The 17386-nt window shown below is 38.7% G+C and overlaps 2 protein-coding genes across 3 annotated transcripts in view; both read left to right on the top strand.

Moving 5' to 3' along the window:
• The window catches only part of usp45 (ubiquitin specific peptidase 45), a 45066-nt gene extending 41891 nt beyond the window's left edge, over positions 1-3175 (top strand). The window contains exon 18 of the mRNA XM_088326452.1: positions 1319-3175. Coding sequence (XP_088182578.1) covers positions 1319-1449 — 131 coding nt within the window. The 3' untranslated portion in view covers positions 1450-3175. The remainder of the gene's footprint in view (positions 1-1318) is intronic.
• Positions 3176-6640: 3465 nt separating this feature from the next.
• On the top strand, positions 6641-15962 carry pnisr (PNN-interacting serine/arginine-rich protein). Of its 2 annotated transcripts, none has more exons than XM_088326449.1 (12): positions 6641-6779; positions 7212-7304; positions 7392-7532; positions 8206-8447; positions 8693-8855; positions 10616-10806; positions 10918-11055; positions 11126-11225; positions 11722-11775; positions 12108-12302; positions 14229-15288; positions 15681-15962. In XM_088326449.1, exons 2-12 carry the CDS (start codon positions 7217-7219, stop codon positions 15712-15714), a joined length of 2406 nt encoding a protein of 801 aa, XP_088182575.1. In that variant the 5' UTR covers positions 6641-6779; positions 7212-7216; the 3' UTR covers positions 15715-15962. The 2 variants fall into 2 exon arrangements, with proteins under 2 accessions (XP_088182575.1, XP_088182574.1); XM_088326448.1 differs by having other exon boundaries at positions 7392-7565.
• The last annotated feature ends 1424 nt before the right edge of the window (positions 15963-17386 follow it).

Below are 17386 nucleotides of genomic sequence, written 5' to 3'. Positions count from 1 at the left end.
CTGTGATGTTAAAATTGGTTTGAGATCTTAAACCTTTATTAATGACAGAAATGCAAAAAACACAGAATTCAGGAAAGGAACGAATGCTTTTTCACAGTGCTGTACTGCAGAATACGGTAGATAAGGTTGAAATTGCATAGAGTAATTATAGATATGCGTTATCTTAAATTTTATGGTACACTACTGTATTTTTGCAATGATTGATAAGTCACATTGCTGATTAAAATCTCATAATATTGTATGCAACAGGAACCAGAGTTGGCTGCGAGTACCCTAACACCTTACCACTAGACGACCAGTGGTGCAGTTACACAAGGAAAGGCATCAGAACTTACCTCATTATCGCACTATTTTTACTCACGGTCCCAGAGACACTGATTTGCTGAGTGCAACCTGGTTATACATTCTCTCCTTCTTCACCAACAAATGTAAGAGAAGGAAAAAAAAAACAGAACGTCTCTCAACAAATTACTAAGCAAGCTCTTTTACATACCTATACATATTAAACCGCAATGTTTTTGAAGCACAGGTGAAGAAGTGGAGAAGCTGGTTAACGTAACAGAATGCACTATGCAAATCAGTGTTTCTGGCATCTTAAGGAAAACAATTGATAATGAGATAACCTCTAATGCCTTGTGTTTGTCATTTGGTCGTCTAGTGGTAAAGTGTCGGTGCTCTTACCACAACTACCTGGGTTTGATTCATGTTTTATAATATGATTTGTGATTTTTCTTTAATCGTCTAATAAATCTAAAGTATATGAAGAGTGCAACATATCAATTACGGTAGTTCTAAATGCAGTCTATTTAGTCTCAATTCCCTGCGCCTCAGTCTGATGTGCTTTATGTATGAGAAATATTTGACAAAAGACTATTTTTGGTGGTGTGTCTTATCGTGTGGAAAATCTGTAAATAAAATAAGACATAGAGATTTAAGTGCATGCTAAATTGATGGTTATTTTATAAGAGATCGGCAGCACTGGTACCCACTGAGTGCTAATAGACCCTTAATTGCCATCTGAGACAGCAGTTGTTGTTGTTGTTTTTTTTTTTTTTGATGCAGTGTTTCATATTTACTAATGTTCCGCATTCCAATGGGAGCTTTCCAAGAATCTTTTCAGTTAAAACACAACATATACCATTCATTATACTATTACGAGGCTGCAAACTCGATTAAAAGGATTTACCATGATAAACAGTGCAAAAAATGAGAAGGTCAAGTTTGAGGTTTTGGCATTTGCAAAACCAAACTATTACCTGCTTAATGAACACAGACATGTTTGTGTTGTGTATGTCTATTTTTTGTGTATGTGTTACAGGTGCAAAGGACTATAGCATCACTTCCCAGGGCCAGTGGTTCTACATCAGTGATACTACGGTCCAAGTGGTACCAGAGTCCAAAGTGCTTCTATCTCAGGCATATCTGCTCTTCTATGAGGAATTGCTATAATCCCACAGATTTTCCACAGGGAATAAATCTTCCTTGTATAAAGTCTTTGTCTATTTGTAAGGATCGCAAATAAAAATAGGTATATATATATATATATATATATATAATTATTATTAACATAGGTTGATATTTTTGTTATAAAATAATTCTTCAAAAAAATTAAATATCCTTAAGTTCTCATTCAAACATTGATTTACAATGTAATTAGCTGTAACCAGATGTGTAACTGTAACAATAAGTGTAACAATAATTTAAACTATAACCCACAAAACTAATGTAATTTTTTGTCCTTTAACATAAAGCTTTAGACTGGTGAGTGCATCGCTTTGCCAAAGCTTAAGACTAATCTAAAAATCAACACCAACAATTAAAACTGAAATCATAGTTCTCCCTGAACAAAGTTTTCAATTCATTACCTGCACAAAAAACGTATTTTCGTTAATCATTATTGGTACATGCTAATTGCTGTTCAACATTTTAACGATCTTGCCTCGATGGCACAAAATGTACACTTGGCTGTTGGAGTAGAATCCCACTGCTCAAAGTGTAATAAGTTATGACCCAATTATGTGTAACATGCATGGATCAAGGTTTATTTCTGCATCTTTAAATACGAAATTATATATAATATATACAGAGTAAACCCTTGTTTATCGCAGGGGTTACTCTCCCAAAAAAACATGTGCGAGGCGAAATTCACGGAGTGTAAAACCTTAATCTTTTACCATTATTATACATTTAAGTACTCTATTATACATTTTACAGGTCCAAACATTATAAAATAATAAAGGTTATCTTTTACCAGTACCCACTGTCTTAGGGAATGCCCTCTGTTGGCTGCGGCTGCATCGGCTCGCTACAACGGGTCAGGTGTATTGACATTTCGTTCTGTGTACATTGTTACAAAGAATGACAATACAAAGGAAATTATTATTATTATTATTATTATTAGACTATCAGAATGCAGGACACAATGCATTATAAACATCTGTGAAGCAGGGGGACTGAAAGGTGAAGTGTGTACTGTTTAATATGTGTTTGATATATATATATATATATATATATATATATATATATATATATATATATATATATCCATTATCTGCACCAATAGGGTCCTGGGGGTGCTGGAGCCCATCCCAGCTGTCTTCTGGCAGTGGGCAGGGGACACCCTGAACTGGTTGCCAGCCAGTCGCAGGGCACACACAGACATACAACTCACTCGCTCATTCACACCTAGGGACAATTTGGATCGGCAAATTAACCTGACATGCCTGTTTTTGGAATGTGGGAGGAAACCGGAGTGCCCATAGGAAATCCATGCAAGCAGGGGACGAACATGCACACTCTGCACAGGAAGACTGGTAGCTGGATTTGAACCCATGACCTCAGAACTGCGCCACACACGTGCTAACCACTGCTTATGTATATATAATACACACACAATTGGGTGCTTCTGCTGATTGGTTTGAAATGGGTATAGTGATAAATTACGAATGCAGTGTAAAATCGTCTTTCCAATATTTGAATTTCATGTACAAAATGGTTTGTGATACTTGTCTATGTTGAAAAGAGAACAATGCAAGGTCATAGTGCACAAATGTCTTTTTTTTCGGCAAGTATTAATACTTGCTTGTAGAATTGTCATCTTGAAATGATGAACATGTGAGATGCTTTAAAATCATGACATACCACAAACTAAATATATAAAATTTATTCACTGGCATTTTTCTCAAAACGTGTCCATGTTTCAACTACAGTGGCTTGACTAAAACAGCACGAAGAAAATGATGTTTTTTCTTTGCACTTGAAATTGTTGTTCTGGTTTTTCCTCTGAAATTGTGTTGACAGAAGCTCTAACTGTCGGTCTGAGTTTCATGGTGCCAAATTTTAGCCATCTTCCCTGCTGATATGCCCTGACAGGTGCAAAGCAGGACTGCTCTAGAACATGTCGAGAGCTGGTGAAGAAGAGGTGGGTGTGGAATCTGCAAAAGGGCAACGTCCACAAACATTGCCATACACATCCTCTTGTTACTATAAGCTGTGACACATAAGTCACGCTGCTGCAACATTAGAACAGGTTGTCAAGCCGCCACCAACGAAAACGCAAATATTTTCTGAAATGTGCTCCTCTATTTTTAAATTTGAGGGTGGCTGGCATGGCCTTTGCCTCACGGACATGCTGATGATGCATTAGACATGAGTTAATCTAAGTTAACAGAAAATGCATCCATCCCCCCAACCACCCTCCTCCCGTAGAAGACAGTTATAAGGAACAAATTGGTATGTGCTGTAGGGCTCATTACTGTTACAGGTTACATTTCGCTGTTCTCACCACACGCACTATCATCACTGTCAGCCTCGCCTGGTGTGACGCCAAATCTTAACTTATCCAAATTGATAACAGTACATAAACACATCCCTTCTTGTAAAGCTCTGCACATTGCCTGAAGCAGTTCCCTCACAAATAAAGACCACCATTCTTGGTAAATGCTGCATGTTACTCTTTGCTCAGTATGTATGTAGCAAAATGTAAACACATTTAAGGTTGGAAAACGACCAGTGAGTACTGTGGTTGTCACCCATGTGTCAAAACCTGTAGGAAAGTATTGCATTCTATTCACTCTCTCTGTTAAGTCACATTTATTTGTATAGCCCTTGATCACAAAATGCCTATAAGAACAGTACAGGTTACAATTACACCATTAAACCAACATGCGGGCAAGGAAAAACTCAAAACTTCAGCAAGAGGAAAATAAACCTAGAGAAGGGACCTCACAAGTGGTAATCCCCCTTCCAGGATGACCAGGGTGCAAAATATTTAGCATTGGGTAACAATACACAAAACATTATAAACATCAATAAATAAATACAGATAATATGTAAAAATCTGTCCAGAAAGTGCATGACAGCAACGATGCCTCGAATCTGTAAAATTTTCCCTGACAGCAATGAGGCAGCTTTACAGCTCCCCTAACTGCCTGAATTATTGGGGCACCACTTTCTGCGGTGTGTCTTTGGCGGGTACAGACTTGTTTTCCCCGCCTCCTTTAGGATGTTTTTTTTGGGGGGGGAGAAGTGGTTTGTAACCAACCCCTCCCCAAGAACCCCCACATACACACACAAACACACACGAAAAAGTACTAATTTTCATGTTTACTAGTAGCAGGAGAAGCTTCTGATTTGACTCCGATACAGCACCTTCATTATCTGGTTGCCGTTGTTGGTGGTGTAAAGTGTCCTCCCTCTATTCAGAGATGAGCCAGACCTTGCAGCAAACTTTGCTTTCTCAAGGCCTTATGGCACACGTGATACCATAGCCTAAATCATCGGGGAAATATTTTGGGGGGACATTCACAAAGTGGGGAAAAAAACGTTTTTGTAACCAAAAAATATGAGTCGGCCTGTTATGTTTATATTCACATCGTGCAATACACTTAGCATCACTTGTGGCTTTCATATTTTTGTTGCATTTGATTGTGTAGTTATTATACATAATTATTATAGAAATTGCCCGATTTCATCTGTGTAAAAAGATTGCTATTGTTCAGTATTTTTGCTCTCTTTCATTGATCAGCAGACATGTATCTACATCAGTAAATGGTAGCAGTTTACATTGTTTCCCCCTATTTGCATAATATTTACATACCTGTCATTCTCAGGCAATTACTCCCCTTATTAAAGACTGCAAATTCCCCGTAAGCAGTAATAAACCTTACTAACGCGGCACTGCATTTATCTTCATCAAAACATACTATGTAGAATAAAAACAAAGACCGTTTGTATAAACAATTTTTATTCACCAAATAAACACCACAATTATTGTAGAATATTTCTTAGTTCCAACCAACCAGCAGGAAATTTTGTCTTGGTTATATGGAGCAGTGCAGAGTTTTGCCGACTTCAAATGATATAGGATGGTTTCCCTGTAAGAAATGTTTTTATTTGTCGATTTAGTTAAATTTGCAAAAAAAAATGTCAGAGTAGCAGTTCTGATTGCCTGCCTAAACTCTACTTACTGTGTATGTACTTTCCTCACCTGGCTGAAAACTGCCCAAATTCTCTTTTTAATTCTAATATGTATGGCTAAAAAGACTAGATTAATCTATGAGGACATTGTGGTCGGCTCCCACGAGTGATCGCGACGATCCAGATCAGTTTTTCAGTTTTTCCTGATGTAGGTTCATGATTAGGTGATGGTGTTGTAATAGTCTGTAATAGACTCTGGTCTGTGCAGCTCTTTGAGACTTCTCGTAATTAAGGGCTATACAAATAAACTTGACATGCAATGGGCGAAACACAAAACACAGTATATAAAACATTTTTTATTTATCTATACAAAAATTGGTATACAGTCTACACCATTAGAAATGATCAACAATGTATAAAACATGGGAGAAATGCATACATTGACAGGTATGCTCAAGTGACAGTACAGAGAAGTCGAGTCATGTTTATTTGTATAGCCCTTAATCACAAGGAGTCTCAAAGGGCTGCACAGATTATTTCAAACCACAGACTATTATTACACCATCCCCTGATCTAAAACTTACATGGAGGCAAGGAAAAACTCAAAAACCTCTGCATGAGGAAAATGAAGAAACCTTGATAAGGGACCACCATACATGAGGTAATCCCCCTTCCAAGATGACCAGGTTGCCATGGCTGTAACAAGGGGGAAAATGATATAGTTTATCGAAAGAAGATGTACTGTAAAATGAGACATTCACATTTGTTTCTAAAAACAAAATTACCAGCAGAACCAAAACAATTTCAAATAATAGCCTCTTTTAAATGGGCACTGTATATTATTTAGCACCTTTTAGTTTTAATTTTAAAAAGTGTTTGTGAAAGTGTAGTTTGTATCCTTAATTTGGCTTTTTAGCACTCGTTTTGGGTTATACGGAAATAGTATATTAATAACTAATTTAATTTAATAAAACGGTTGAAAATTGAACAGCAGAAATAATGAATCAAATAAAGTAAAAATATCGCACAGAACTAGGCTGTTTTTTCTTTCACGGAAAAACGAAATCACCGGCAAATCATTTTTGCTCATTATACGAATTATATTCCGTCGATTTTTTTTTAATGAAAAACAATATGTAAAAAAGGAAAACATTGACAAAAAAAGAAACTGCTTAACAGATTTAGAGCGGTAAGGATGTCTTATTCAAATCCAACATCGTGTGCGAAATCAAAGCAGCGACCAAGATGCAGTGGTGGGTATACAGTACTCACTAGCGCCTTCACTCGTACTTGGTCGCTATTGCTTTTCCTGCGGCAGCCATTTTGGAATACCGGCGCTTGAGCTAAATTGTCTGGAAAAGGTAATTTCGAGATGTTTTCTCTTTTCATCACCAAATTTGATTACAGTTTCTCAAGTCACATTTGTTATGTAAATGCGTAAAAAGATTGTCTACTGTTTAGCTGTGTGACTTAGCCGTTTCTTTTAGCCTAGCTAACGTGAACGTTGGTTAGCTACGCCGAGCCTCAGTTTACGAAAAAATAATGATTTTGACTGTTTACCCCGCATCATCTTTTCATTTGTCTGAATTGTACGCGCTATGCGGTTACTGTTTTCTTTTATATTGGGAATATTTGCTCAATAAATCAATAAAGGTAGCTGCATAACGTTAGCCATGCAATCGTAGCCAAGTTTTGCTTTACGCTGATGTGTGATCAGTCCGTTGAATACACCAGTTATATTGCCCCTTGTCACTCGTGGATGGAGTATATATCTCAAGTTCGATTCTTTTAAGGAATAATGTGGGACCAGGGAAGCCAGCCTTGGCCGCAGTGGCCTCTGAGCCAGCAGCAATGGATGCAGTCGTTCCAGCACCAGCAAGATCCAGGTCAGTGATCAAAGCACAGGGCCACTTGCTGAAAAATGCTGTTTTGAATGTTATCATCAATAATTTTATTGCAACGCATTTTTAAAGGGCAAGTAGACTGGGCTGCCCTTGCACAAGCCTGGATTGCACATAAAGAGACGACAGGGTCAGAGCCAAACATTCAGCCCAACGGACAACAAATACCAGATTTAGAACCACCCGTGCAAAGCAACCATAGGCCTTTTCAAGGTGACTCCTCTGTTGGCAGAATGTGGCAGCCAGGTACACAATTATGTCAGTTGTTGTCACCTTTTACGCTAATATAGACACATGTGCAAAACCTACCTTTTCCACCCCGCCTATCTGTTTTTATCTTACTTTTAGCAAAGCTGTTTGTGACGGAACACATTAGGTAGAAGGAATGGAGGGAGAGGGGGAATTGCTGAAGAGTGACATCATGGTTTTTCTGCAGGGTTTCTTTCTTGATATCTGCTGGGTGGCACTAAAATGATGAAAGTAAGCATAGACTGTTACAGTCAACGCTAACCCAAAGCCCAAGAATAAAGAAAAAAGTATTCATATGAGTGTGTCTAAGGAATGCACGTACTTACACGCACATAATCAAAAAGCTGACAGAACCTGCAATGATGAAACAATCTAGGAAATGACAGCCGCAAGTAAAGTTTTAAATTCTCCAAAGCTCCTTTAAAATGGGCACAAAACAGGTTGGTATCTTGGCCTGATTTACCAGATAAAAGTGTGGTCAAATGCACACAATTATCCAGTTATTTTCATTCAGTTCAACAGAATATCTGCAACATATATTTCAAACAAATGAAATAAATTCCATCTAGGTATCATAGGGCATGTGCAAAACTATTGTTTGTTTCCACATATTTATCTGAAATGTTGTCTTGAACAGAATGGGGAATGCATGGCCAACCGCCACCGCCTCTTCCACCGCCACGAGAACAAAACTGGATTCCCCCCGGCTCATCTCCGATGAATTCTGTGAACCCCGTTGAAGAAAGCAACAGACAGGACAGTGCAGCGTTCAACACTGAAGCACATCGGGGAGGTTTCTCCCAGAACAGCCATGGGTATGGGGCACAGCCCGACAGCTACGCCGTGGCCCCCATGGCCATAAACCAGTTTGATTATCAGGTATGCAGATGATAAAAATGTTGGCGCATTGGGGGTTTCGATAGAAACGTTGCCAGGTCCAATCATCTCGGTGTATCAGTCATTGCCTCTTTTGACGCAGTTGAAAAGGAGCTTATTGGCATCCAGCATGGTTTCAGTCATTTTGGTTTTTAGTATACCAGATGATAATGTTCTAGAGCCAGCATTCAGAATTTCAGACCTGATTACTTCACTTAACTTGTGAATTACGTGTTGCCTCTTCCCAGCATGGAGCTGCGTCATCTTTTGCCCCGCCACCCGCTGGCTTTCATGCCCCGTACTGGCAGGGTCCTCCTCAGAATCGACGAGATGCTCGACCTCCTGGTTTGAGGGACAGACCAAGATCTCCTTTGCAGCTTCCAATTAAACAGGAAGCACCTGTGCCACTTGGTAAGCCCCTTATTGCTTAATGTTTTATTTTTTTTTTATATACAAAAAAAAATCCTGCGCTTTACTCTTGTGTTTTACAATACAAATAGTTTAGGGGTGCAAGGATCGCAATTTTTTTCGCTGAACTGAACTAATATACCATTTTTTTTAACATTCCATTGGACTTGATATAAAGAGCTAATGTGTAAAAAGGTACACTTGGGTAATAAAAACTATAATTGCAACTAAATACATAATTCTTCCAGTAAGTCGTGGCTCATGTACAAGTTTAGTTTCTCACTCCCTCACTCTAACTCGTTGGATAGCAAATATGTGTCTGTATGATGTCAACGGTCACTGAAATATGCCATGCCACATATCATTGGAAAACCTAAACCCTTGCAATTCGAGATATGGTCACCATTTAAATATGTTTTCATCACAAAAACATCTCAATCGGTCTGAGACAAGATACCCGAAAACTAATAAACTGAGTAACACACCAAAGACGTCGTCTTGAAGCCATCACATTCGATGATGGAACACACCAAGGTCTCCTTACATCCGCAAGAGTCTAGTGAATCCAACCGTGTAAAATACTCACTCCCAAACACACATTAATGCCGACACAAAAAAAGTCTCTTTGCATCAATTTACGTTCCTTGTTGCTAGCTGTTTGTTTAACCCCAGAATTCCCGTTTCCCAAAAAACAGACGGGTAAAATTATTTACTCTAGGCTGTTGTAGGCTTTGTTTTACAGTCCACATCCTGCATTAGCCTCTATGGCCCTGTATTGCTAAAAAGGACCCGCTTTCTTTACTTCCAAATAATTTTAGCCAAGAGTGACCGATTCAAATGATAATGAACACATCAGTTAGCCAATGAAATTCTGAATAAATCGATATGAAGATGTCCCTATTGTATTCAAATTAGACCCTGGAATAAATTTATTTTTTTATGCGCAATGTGCACAATCATTGATTGACTTGCAGAAAGAGAATTCAAACATTTAAAACTCTTTACCAATGTCTAAAAAAATGGCAGGAGTAAAATACACATTTGCAAAGATTTTATTGTTGAAAACAGGTCGTCTCCAAAAGGGCACTTTTGGAAACATCTAAACTTACTCTTGGAAAAAATGTGCAAAGTACTATATTCAGTTTTTCAGATTGTGATCAAATTTGACAAGGTGCCATGTAAGGGTTCAATCTATTGTCTCACCTATTTTCCAGCAAAAATACCCATCCTACACTTATCTGCACGCATTTACCTTCATTTCTGTGTGTTCTAACTCGGATTACTCAATGTAAGTAGCACTTGTGGTGATTAGGTCAGTTTGGGACAAAACTTCACAGTATTACCTTTAAAAATAGTTCAAACATGTCCATAATCTCCAAATGGTTCAAGAACAGCATTCAATTAACTTCGATTTGGATTTTAGGCAAATATTACTGGAACGTTGAAGGGTTAAGACATTTGTGGAGGAGGTGATTACGGGGAATTATAATTGACTTTGACATTAATAAAAGCACAGTGAACATTGTTCCCACTGAGATTAGCCTTGGCACTCGGGGAAAAACATTAAAGACTTAAAAGAGGAAAATAATCCAAAAAATAATGTGGGGACAAATAGGCACAACTATTCAGAAGGTCCTGCACTAGATAGGATATATTTGAATTGTTTGGCTGATCCAGAAGCTCCTTTCTCTAAGTTTTAAATTTAAGTTGTATATCTTAAGTAAAAATGTTGCATACTTATTTGGACTGTTAACGACATCCAGATGCAGTGAAAAGGCGCACATTACCTGCTTGGATCCGCGAGGGGCTAGAAAAAAGGGACAGAGAAAATCAGAAGAAACTGGAACAAGAGCGAATGGAAAAAGAGCGTGCAGAATTGTCCAAAGAGGATAGCAAAGAGTATGAGATGGATGAAGGGGGCGATGGGCCTCATGTACCAAGAAAAAGTAAATTTGTAAGTTGACAGTTAATTTTAATGACACAATCCTGTAGATTTCTGTTTCGAGTACATGAAATATATTGGGAGTCATTAACTTTTTACTTCCATGTTACATTATTTCACCAGGACAGTGATGATGAAGGAAACGAAGAAAACGATGAAGAACAGCATCCTGCAAGAAAAGAGTTTTCTGTGCGCAGCCCATCACCTCCTGCAGAAGATAGTGAGCCTGAAATGAATCAGGAAGAAAAGGAATTCCAGCTGGTATGTCCTCTATTACAAATAATTGCATACTTAGGAGTCGGTTGACTGACTGCATTTTTGTTGTTTAAAGATGTTCATTACAAAGACACTCCTAACGGAGATCCTTCTGGAAGTCACTAATGAAGAGATCGAGCATATGGCGAAAGAAGTCCACCGTAAAGCAACGCGAGGTCTGCTCTTCACTTTTCCAGCTCATGCATTATTGCTTTTCACGCAGTTAAAATCAGAGCTGAATCTAAGAAGTGCACGGTTATATTGTTTGGTAAAAAAAGTAGTGGCTGAGTTGAAAATGAATAGGATCTTAGTAGCATCAACAAAAATTCTTTGCTAATGCATCAGCGCGAGGTGAGCTTTTATAACCTGTAAAGTTCTGTTAACCACCCCAACGGATCTGAGCCATGTGATGCACTAGTATAGATTGGTTCTTTTCGACTTCTGACTGCTTTGATGTCGATTGTCTAACAGAAATATGTTTGTTAACCTTCTCCTTTTTTTTTCCTCCCATTTATTTATGTATTTTTGTTACCAATGGCAGCTCGTGTGAATATTGCTTTATCTGTGGCCCCCCACCACCTCTCCCCACCCGTTTTCTAGCGACTGTCGCCTTTGAGAGAATGGCGATATGTGTCTTTAACATTTTGTTCCTGTTGTTGATATGAATCAAAGCTCCTGCAAAACAGCTGGCACAGTCAAGTGCACTGACTTCTCTGACTGGTCTCAGTGAGTATCTTTTTTTTGTCGTAGGTGGGAGGGCAGGAACATGTTTTAGGGGTTTTATATATATATATATATATATATATATATATATATATATATATATAATGAGAGCATTTGGGAGGACACATATAACACCTTAATGTTTAAACAGTGATTCAATTGTTAAAGGGTGTCGTTTTACCCCTTTTTGATAGAAGCATGCGTTTACCTTTTTTTTTTTAGTTTATACTCTTAGATTGTACTAATTGCCACTCAATCATACTAGTCTGTTTCTACCTGCAATGCAAGAACTTGATATTGTCAAACACTAAAGCACGGGGGTTCTGTGGTTTCAGGTGGGCTGGGTGACTACGGTTCAGAGGAGAGTGGAGATGAGGATGACCACAGCCCCCGAGCTTCTGAATCCTCTGACACCGATGAGGAGGAGTTGCGCCATCGTATCAGGGAGAAGCTGGAAGCATTTTTTCACAAGGAACGAGAAATGCAGCAACTCCAAGAAAAACAAGCACAAGATGCTTCGCTTGCTCTAGGTGAGACCTAAATATTCCTTACTATATTATTTATTGTGATTTAGGGCTGGGTAATAAATTGAATTTTTCAATTTAAATGTAAATGACCCATGATGGGAACTAGATTTTTAGCTGTGCATACGAGACTACTTAGCATTGTTTTGGGGTCCTGGGGTAGCAGTGGCGCTTTCGAATATCACACCACTCAAAGGTGAGATATGAAGTTGTGACGCTGATCGCCAAGCGCTGAAAAAAAACTTTCTCGGGGGTGAATTAATTAAAGACTGTTCAAAGAATGCCTGGCTGAATAGTTGTCCCTCACATATTTAGCTTACCAAACCTGGCCCGCTTTCTGAAATGTTTGGACACCACTTGTTTATTTAAACTATTTCATTCCTACCAAATACTAAGAATCTCCCATAGTTTACTACGCCAGTTTATAACAAATTATGATGTACTCATTTTCTTTGAAAAAAAAAATCAAGCAAGGTCTATTTTGTATGGAAAATGTTCATAACGATACAGTGGTGCTTCTAGTTAATTCGTTCTGGAAGCAACTTCGTTACCTGAAGACTTCGTAAGTAGAGACTCATTTTGAATGTAAATGCGCTAATCCGTTCCAAGCCCTGCAAAAGTACTGAATGTATTTTTAATAAATGATAAGAGCATCACAGCATGAAACAAATACATATTAGAATTAAATTACCATGCAATAAACATGATACAAAGAGGCACATAGTGTAAAAAAAAAAAGAATAAAGAAATATGAAAATTATTCATTTACCTTTTTGCCTAGCGTTTTTCGAAAGACTTAAACAATGAAGTTTGATTTGTATTCAAATTTGACAAGGTATTACGTAAGGCTTCAAAGTATTGTCTCACCTGTTTTTCAGTTAATATGCTCATGCTACACTCATCTGCAGGCATTCTATAGCAAGAAAAAGAATCAGGCGAGAATAAAAACCTTCTATTTCTGTGTGTACCAACTTGGATTACTCAATATTAGTATCACTTGCAATAATTATTTCTGTTTGGGACAAAACTCCCAATGCTTTACTTTTCAAAAGAGACCAAGGGTATCCATATTCTCCAAACGATTAAAGACCAGCATTTACTTTGGGTACTTATTGGATTGTGATTTTAGGCCAATTTTACAGGAATGGTAAGGTGTTAATGCCTTCTGTTAGACATTTGGAGTAACAGCAGAATTATGTGAGGTTCCCGTTTCCATTGTATTCTAGTTTGGAACGAGTGTCATGTTCATTTAGCAAAAGTCATTAGGTGCAAGTTCTTACACCAACACAGTTGGGTGTCGCACAGGGCCAATTATGGATACTAACACTGTATGTAATATAGAGTTCTGTATTAGATGTTACAAATCAATTGAGATGTGTTGAGAAGTAATGTGCATTTTTGTCCAATGGTAGATCAAGCTTTGTAGAAAGCTATGTTTGTGTTTTATCTAGATTTCGAGATTAGTTTAAAGGTATTTCAGTAGTGTTTTCACACATGCAGTTTATTTTTGCACTGCCGTATGTAAAATAAAGGAGAGTAGAAAAAGACTTTGGGGTTATGCAACATCTCTTCTTTGTCCACCTCACCTAACTCAATACGGACTGGGTAATTACATATTTATACATTTAGTGAGGCCAGCACAGTTACAAATATTAAACATTTATAATACCCAAGTTATTTATTATAAGTATTTTGTTGTCTGCTATTTTTCTTAAGTAATGTCCATCTTCAACCTAAAAATGGCGCACTTAAAGGCAACTAGAAAGACATTTTCCAAATTTGAATTTTTTTTATTCATTCAAAAATTAAATCAAAATTCTAATCCTCCAGAATGACTGAAAAAAAAATCCCAGATTTAAATCATATCGACCACTCTAACATGTTCTCATGTTAGGGCATGTTTTCATAATGGATGTTTTCCCCTTTTTACAGAGGAGATGGTGAAGGAACGATTGAACAGAGAAAAGGCGGATGAAAGCCAGTCAGAAATTTTAAACAAAGAGGAAGTAAACAAGAAGGAGTCAGAGCCCCTAGTCGAGAGGCGTAGGTCTCGTAGTGAGGTTGAGAGTACTGAAGGAAGACAGTGGGGCAGGGGGAAAGAGAGATCAGGCAGAAGTGGGAGCAAATCTCCAGCCAATGTTCACAGCAGCAGCTCTCGTTCCTCCTCCAGCTCCAGCAGCAGTCAATCTTCCTGGTCCTCTTCAACATCCTCTTCCCGTAGTTCCTCCCGATCCTCATCCCCTCGAAGGAAGAGGAGACGTAGCCGGTCCTCTTCCCATAAAAACCGTCGGCGTAGTCGCAGCCGCAGTTCTCGTAGACATCGAAGCGAAAAGGCCCGTGACAGCAGGAGAATCAGCACGGAGCGCAGAACAGGAAACCGCAAGAAGAACCGCAGCGATTCCAGAGAACGACTGAGCCGCAGAAGCGTCTCGAAATCGAGAGATCGGGACAAGGCCCGCGGCCGAGACAGCCGTAGTCATAGCAGAGGCAAGGGCAGGGAAAGGGAGAAGGGCAGGAAAAGAAGCAGGGAGCATGCTGACAATAACAGTGGAAAACACAAGCAGAAATCCTCTAGCAAAGAAGAAGACAGGAAGAGAGATCGAAGTCGTAGTCGTGAGAAAGACAAAAAAAGGAAAGACAAGGATAAGGAGAGGGACTCAGAAAGAAAGAAGGAAAAGCTAAGGGTAAAAGAAAAGTCCGGTTCTTTTGTTAATAACGAAAACGACAAAGGAAAGAAACGGAGAGAAACGGACACACAGACTGATTCACAGCGTGAAAAGTACCACAGACAGGATAGCAAATCCAGCAAAAAGAGTTCAGCTAAAGCTAGCAAAAGATCATCTAACTCTGAGTCAAGCAGATCTCCTACACCCGAACGTAGTAAAGATAAGAAATCCAAGAAATCCAAACGTAGTCGCTCACGGTCATTGGAAAGATCACACAAGTCTGGTAAGAAGTCAAGCCGCAAACACAAGTCTAAGTCGCGATCAAGGTAGTACTCCCTTTTTTTACCCTTTTGCTATTCTTTGTTATTGTGTGTCTTATTATCATCTTAACCAACTTGTTTAAATCTTAGGGAATGATCCATTGTTGGGCAAATGTTTTGGGAAGTTGGCTATCAAATGCAACTATTGCCTCTTGTTGCACAGCTGTGCTCTCTTCTGCAGTGTATCTTGCAAACATGAAACTTGACAGCTTTCAGGACCAGTTTCTAGGTTAAAGGGAATAATCATGTCCCTAAAGCATGTTTTGCAGGGTAGACTTTCAGAACAGTCATGTGAATGAACTGTTTTTTTTTCCTGGTACAGTTGTAATTTATACCAAATGTTTGTTTTTAATGTAATTTATCAACGCATTATTAATCAGTTTTGTGGATCTTTCCAGGTCGGCTTCTCCCAATCGTCGTGGCAGACACTGAGGATGTGCTTCCCCAGTTTTTATATCCCATGCGTTCAAGCGGCTTGCCTCAATACAGAGGCAGTTGTGTAGGTGGTCATCCCTTGACAGTTCTCTCTCACCACTGTAAATATGTTGTTTTTATAAGCGTGTCAGAGGAGCGAGGCATTAATAGTTGAGGCTTTCTTGTATCATTGGCGAAACATGCTGACACCAAGAACTGAAATTCCTGTTTGAACAGGATCTACAGATTTCCCCAGCAAATATTATTGTAAGTTTACCAATAAAAATATTTCTTTGTCTTGCTTTTATTGGTTGTTAGTGTTGAATAGTTTAATACACATGTTTTGAAAGTTAAAATTGTAAAATCAGACGAATTGGATCGTGTACCTTTGCATATTTTTTCTGATGTTTTATGGCAGGGGCAGGCAAATTTTAGTTTGTATTGCATTGTCCTATGAAGTGTCATCTCCCCCTATGGGTCATGCCCAAGAGGACAGATGCATGCTACACCTAAACGGGAGACGAAATGTGAGTTAGTGTAAGAATACGTATTAATTATGGACATTTATACGGGCCATGCAAAACATTTCTGTTACAATTTTCAGTGGTTGATTGTAATGGAAGAACTTCCTGCAACTGAAAATGTAAGCTAGATATTACTGTTATTTTTTTACCCAATAGAGTGAGCTTTGTCTCAAACATATCTACACATTGTTGGGATCTAGGACGGTACGGAACCTGAGTGGTTAGCACGTCCGCAGAACAGTTCTGAGTTCATGGTTTCAGATCTAGTTGCCATGCTCCCCGTGCTTGCGTGGATTTCCGCTGGGCATACTATTTTCTTGCTACATTCTAAAAACATGCATATCAGGTTAATTGGCCTGTCCAAATTGTCCCTGTGAATGAGCGAGTTGTCTGTCTGTGGGCATGTTACAGGCTGCCAACCAGTTAAGGGTGTTCCCTGCCCACTCCCCAGCACCTCAGTGACCCTACTGAGGATAAGCGGTGCAAAAAATGGATGTATTTGTGATTAACTCAAGTTTCAAAAAAATGCACTTGCGAGTTTAAACGTTGCATATGTAAATAACAGACATGTTACTGGCACTGCAAAATACATGATTCACACCTGATTTTGTCATTAATTGGTACTTGGGAAATTGGAAATTTGACTTTGAAAGTCGATAAAAAGGACTCAAATATGACCAGGAAATGGTGTACAAACCCTGAATTTAATTTGAAAGCACTTTCAAACGTTTGGTGATACCGGGTTACAGTCTAAGTCACATCTCGGACTTAAATGAAATCTATAGTAATTAAGAGTAATGTTTTCCCGATTTGTGACTACTGACAAAGTTCTGTTTGTCGAGGCACTTATCTCCCCTAGCTCAACAGCGCAGTGCTGACCTTTGCATATGCTTGTGTTTCATCCGGGAATTTAAATAATATTTGTATTTAAATTGTTATAATCCTGTAAGAAATCGACTTTAAGGCCAATATTACATCTGATAACGTGTAATATAAAAACGACGATTCTTCTAATTTCAAGCAATACCGCTTCTGAGGGGGCACCTAAGCTAGGCGGTTGGCTTAGCGCCATCTAGCGGCTCATTTCGACAAAAATGGGATCGCGTTCTGTACGTCTTTCTCAAACTCGCGAAGTGTGCATAAAAATACTAATACAGTGGGACTTC

This window comes from Urocampus carinirostris, chromosome 2 (genome assembly GCF_059441175.1).
Source record: "Urocampus carinirostris isolate Australia breed hairy pipefish chromosome 2, RoL_Ucar_1.0, whole genome shotgun sequence".
Lineage (NCBI taxonomy): Eukaryota > Metazoa > Chordata > Actinopteri > Syngnathiformes > Syngnathidae > Urocampus > Urocampus carinirostris.
This window is presented reverse-complemented; position numbering and strand designations above follow the sequence as displayed.

Bases quoted from the DNA above. Each gene is read 5' to 3' on its own strand.
- pnisr (XM_088326448.1), top strand. From the start codon at position 7,217: ATGTGGGACCAGGGAAGCCAGCCTTGGCCGCAGTGGCCTCTGAGCCAG. The intron at 8,856-10,615 runs GTAAGCCCCTTA...AACGACATCCAG, and splicing joins GGAAGCACCTGTGCCACTTG to ATGCAGTGAAAAGGCGCACA. The intron at 10,807-10,917 runs GTAAGTTGACAG...TTATTTCACCAG, and splicing joins TACCAAGAAAAAGTAAATTT to GACAGTGATGATGAAGGAAA.